The sequence below is a fragment of the Notothenia coriiceps genome, unplaced genomic scaffold, assembly GCF_000735185.1.
Source record: "Notothenia coriiceps isolate Sejong01 unplaced genomic scaffold, NC01 NC01_scaffold00007763, whole genome shotgun sequence".
NCBI classification, from domain to species: domain Eukaryota; kingdom Metazoa; phylum Chordata; class Actinopteri; order Perciformes; family Nototheniidae; genus Notothenia; species Notothenia coriiceps.
This window is the reverse complement of record NW_011340464.1, coordinates 1-5269: the sequence shown is the minus strand read 5'-3', so window position 1 is coordinate 5269 and position 5269 is coordinate 1. Positions and strand designations below refer to the sequence as shown.

The 5269-nt window shown below is 39.8% G+C and overlaps 1 protein-coding gene across 1 annotated transcript; it reads left to right on the top strand.

Annotated features, from left to right (window-relative positions):
* Positions 1–1241: 1241 nt before the first annotated feature.
* On the top strand, positions 1242–5064 carry LOC104944271 (uncharacterized protein C4orf29 homolog; the record flags this gene model as incomplete). The annotated part of the gene is made up of 7 exons (XM_010769785.1): positions 1242–1376; positions 1894–1978; positions 2240–2267; positions 3646–3784; positions 3984–4073; positions 4582–4683; positions 4886–5064. Coding segments are annotated over 7 exons (758 nt in total), but the record flags the coding sequence as incomplete, so codon positions are not given.
* Between the last annotated feature and the right edge of the window lie 205 nt (positions 5065–5269).

The following is a 5269-nucleotide window of genomic DNA, read 5'->3' as shown; positions in this document are numbered from 1 at the left end:
TGACAAGCCAACATCCCCCACTTTCATCACTTAAAGCGCCCATCGTACGGGGCAAATGGAAAATGTAACCGGGGTGAAAAGGGTGTTATCTTTACTTGATTATGAATGTTGTTACGTCAAGGCTGAAAATTCATTTTATTTTAAATTATATTTGTATTTAATCTTGTGGAAGTGCAGATCCCCTGTCCTCCACCAGGGGGTGCTGCAGCACCCTCAGCACCCCTACTTCCCACGGCCCTGAGCCCAGGCGAATCCCTTTCTATGCAATTCCTAATGTATTTGTTTATATGTTAGTAATTGCCCTTCGCCGCCCATGTCTTTGTGTCCTGTTGCTTGGTCTGTCTGGTGTGATGACCCAAGATGGCGATCTGCACCAATGGTTTTCTTCTGGGCTTACTCTGCCATTTCTCATCTCTTATAACCGCCAAAAAAAACACAACGAAATGTATTGTAAACAAATGTGACATGAGCCTCCATGCGCTTCTTTCCACCCTAATGGAAATGTGATCTTCTTAATGTTGTCTACCTCAGCTCGGCGAAGACAGCCTGTCTCACACGGTATTATTCCGACCACAAAATATATAAGCAGAGCCAGTTGAATCCAAAACAGGATTACAACCGGTCCAACACTAATGACGTTATTCAAAAAAAGTCAATTAAAATGAGAGAACTTCAATGGAGGAATTGGCACGCTCCAAGGAGTGCATGGAAATGGGATGATGAATATATTTCATGTCATCATTCCCTTTCCAAGGTGCAGACTGGAGGAAGTGTTAAAGATGACATCAGTCTGGACAGCAACCAAGATCAGTATGGACAACCAATGATTAACATTTGAATAAATAAATAATTATAACAGAACAATGCATCCCTTCCTCACTCGTTCCCATTGGGCAGCAACAATGTGCCCCCCCTTCTTCTGTCTTTAACCCAAATCTATACAGAGTTTTTTTTACTGTTGTCCTATGCCATATTATTCCGTCTCCAAATGTGTTTTTCCCTGACAATTACCACAATAACAACGTTTCTCGCCGGTAATTGTAATGACAAATAGTTAAGGTTGTTTAAATTACAGCAGTTTTTGTTTACGAGTGCTATTTTTTCTCAATTTTTCTAAACAAATAATGTTGACTATCTGAATATTTGATAAAATGACCTGAAATATATTTAAGAGTGTTGGTCTGTCATTAACCAGGGCAGAACTATTAATGTGGCCTTTAACAAGACAGAGTTATTGAATCATTCTGTCTTTCAGCCACAGAGTGGATTCTGTGTCTTTACAGTGTTTGTGTTGTTTCAGGTTCCAGTTTATAGTCCCTAAGAAGTGGCAGAAGAACAGACCAGTATGTATCCACTTGGCAGGGACGGGAGACCATGTAAGGCTTTACACATTTCACTCTCTCTACCTACACGTAACCTGAACCTTGTGTGTATGAAGTGTACACATCTCCCCAAGCAGGCACTGATAGATTCAGTATGGCCAATAGTAATGCACCTGAGGTCCTGATTTATTTCTCTTGTCAATGTGCTTTTTAGCATGTGTCTTACTGTGGATTTTGAGTTTAATATGGCAATATTAAACAAAGAAAGTTAAAAACTTGCCTGGTCTTAGTATTATTTATTCGCCAAGTTACCATCTTCTTGTTTGCAACACTTCAAAGCCCGGCTGGGATCATTACACAGCTTTCTCTGTTCCTTTGACTCTCTAAGTATTAATGACTGTGTGTGTGTGTGTGTGTGTGTGTGTGTGTGTGTGTGTGTGTGTGTGTGTGTGTGTGTGTGTGTGTGTGTGTGTGTGTGTGTGTGTGTGTGTGTGTGTGTGCGCGCGCGCGCGTGCGTATGTGCGTGCGTGCGTGCGTGCGTGCGTGCGTGTGCGCGCGCGCGCGCGCGTAGTTCTTCTGGCGTCGGCGGACTCTGATGGCCAGGCCGATGGTTAAAGAGGCAGGAATGGCTTCGCTGCTTCTGGAGAGCCCTTATTATATCCTTATATTTTCTGATCGCATCTGCTTCCCACTTTTTATTTTTCCTTTTAAAACTGTTTTGTGAGACAAATCACTCAGTAACCAAAGCAGCGGTGGTCAAGATATCAGAGTGCTAGGTGGTAATTCTTGTAATGCTTGATCACTACAGCGCTTTGAGCAAAAATGATCTGGAATATATATTATAATAATATATATATAGAAGTATAGTTAGAAGTGAACTGTTGTTAACATATTTTAATCCTTGACTGATTTTTCACATGGCTACCGTAAACCCAAAGACCAACTGTAAGTACATTTCTATTCACACACATGACCTGAATGATTGATTACCAATTTCTTTGGCATTTTTACATTTAAGGCGGAAGTAGATTTCAGTAGCTTTCAGTTTAGGAAAAGAAAAGCATAAATCCAAAAAGTTGGAATCATTTCACAGAGATAAAAAACCCTGACAAAGCAAGCACAGTTTGAATCTGATATCTACATACACATCATCATGCGTAAGCATGCTGTTATTATATTGGAGTGGCGGTGCTGATTGGTAAACCATGTATTTAGTACAGCAAACATCAGACACATAACAGGTTATGATTATAATTACATTATAATTACAACATTCAGTCGTTGTGTATCCTTATTTAAAAAATGAATGGAATTTCCAACATCAGTGTGTTTTTTAAACAGACATTCAATTCTATGATTCGTCTATTTTGGCAGGCAGGACTATTATGCAGTGTTGAGCTGTCTGTACCACAAACATATTGAGGTTCACTACCTTTCCTTTAATGGCAGTTATTCTCAAGGTGTGGAAAATCATGGAGAAAATAAGTGATATTAATGCTACACTCCAGGACATCTCTACAGCTCCTACATTCTGATGGCAGTGGATGATATAGTCAGTGTAGCCCAACTGTAGTATACAGAGATGACCAACCTTTGTCTATACAGAATAGACTCATGTTGCAATCAGGATGACACAATTATTTAAAAAATGATTTAGCCAGTTATTTGGCAAAGCAACAGTTGTATGAAACACAATGAACATGCGGACTGTGATCAGGTTTGGGAGGTAACAGATTACATGGAATGGGATTACGTAATCAGGATTAAAAAAAGTAAACTGTATTCCCCTAATGTTTTAATTAATAATTATATATTATAGTTAGACTACTGTCTGAATTTTATTTTTTGCTTTTCATTTAGGCCACTTTCATTTTTCTTTTTCGATTTTGATCCTAAATATCTTGTCTTTTATAAGGTCACATTTTTCTTACATAATACACTTAAGTAAAAAAAGAAAAGTCTGTTGGATTTATTTGCATTGCATTTGAGGTCATCCAAAAGTAACAGAAATGAATCAGGTTACATTACTTTTATATTGTGATACTCAAATGACATTACTGATTACTACAAGTAGCTAGTAATTGTAATGGAATACATTTGTAAAGTGTTACCCTCCCAACCCTGATTGTGAGACAGGAGTCATTGCAGACATCTATGGTGTTGTCTGAGGCTTTGTTTCTCATGAGTGTTGGAATCTGTCCTCTGCTCAAAGCCAAGGCTGCGCTCGTGGTGGTTAAATACTGATATATATTTTCAATGGACTTGTAACACTGGGATTATTTCAGTGTTAAGTAAACAGGGACATTATTTGTGAGTACTTTAGGCGGTCCTGTCTAAAGAATGTGTCAGACCTGCTTGTGATGGGAGGGGCTTTGATCCTGGAGTCAACAGTGCTTCTCCGTTGGCTGGAGAGAGAAGGGTACTGGCCACTAGGAATGACTGGCATCTCCATGGGAGGATATGTGAGTCATCATAACAGCAAACATTCTGTCTTTTGATTTGTTAATGCACATGTGCCACCCTGGACACCCATTATCAGCAGCACCTTCTTTATATGTGAAAGTATATGTTTTGCATACAAGTACCAGTGGGTCCATTGTAATACCTCATCTCACCAAAAAAAAATCCTATTTTTCATGTCTTGTCTGTCTTTGTGTGTAGATGGCATCCCTGGCGGTGACAAACTGGCCAAAGCCCATTCCTCTGATTCCCTGTTTGTCCTGGTCCACTGCCTCAAGTGTCTTCACCACGGTAACACTCTTTCTATCTCAAATAGACCAAGTCAGTAATTAGAGCAGCATTACAATTGACATCATAACCAAACATTATAGTTGGTGTTATTTTTATTTTTTTACGTTACATTTAATTAGCTGACCTACAATAAGTGCAATTTACAATAAAGTTACAAACTCAGAACAACAAGAAAAATATATATACATTTCAAAATAAGCCAGACCATTGTGAGAGCTAGTGTCCCCAGCACATAGACTGTTTTGGTCTTTAATGCTAATCTTTAGCTAAGTGATTCACATTCACATTTACACCTTGTTAAATAACCAACATCTATGATACATCTTTTCAGACCTGAATACATTTGCTTTGACAGAACATGGTTTATTGTGAAAAAAACACATTTACCACTTATGGGTGCTTCCTGAAGTCATGGTCACATGACAACAAATGTGCACAGTTTGTTAGATACGGGGGGTGGGTAAATGTACCCACTGGCTGATCTCCCCCACCCTCCCTGTGTTTGCAGGGCGTGCTGAGTAAAGCAGTGAACTGGAAGGAGCTGGAGAAGCAGTATGCCATAAACTCAGTGTATGAAGAAGAGATCATAAAGCTGTTGGAGTACTGTGGGGTAGGTTATGCTTGAACTCTTTTGAAGGATCGCTTTCTATACAAGGAAGGATTGGAAATGTCTACATTCTGTATGTGATGTCTGGATTTCTCACCAAGGATTCTGCTAGAGAAATAATCCCTAATTCAGAACACATACATGAACACTCATCAGCAATAATAAGTACATTGTATCTTTTGCTCTGTGTGTCCGCTTTGATCAGGTTGATTCCTTTAAGATGGCTTCAGAATTTGCGAAGAATGACGACTCTTTGAGCCTGTCTGGAGATGTCCGAGTGTCTGTGGGTCAGAGCGCCAGAGCTGGAGGGGAGGCCGAGGCTGAACTCGTGGACCAAGTGTTATCATCAGGGACCAGCGGGGGTGGCCTCGGATATCTGCCAAGGTCATTGATTTACATACAGTTTTACTCTTTGCCTTAACATGTTACGTTATATCCACTATTGTTTCCCTCCTCACCTTTCCTTCTTCTTGTTCTGCTTTCATATGTTGCATGCTTCAACCGGCACACACTTTCAAAATATACTTTAAATGCAGCAATATACAATTTCCCCTAGGGCCAGTCAACTGCTTTCCGAATCCCCCCCCCC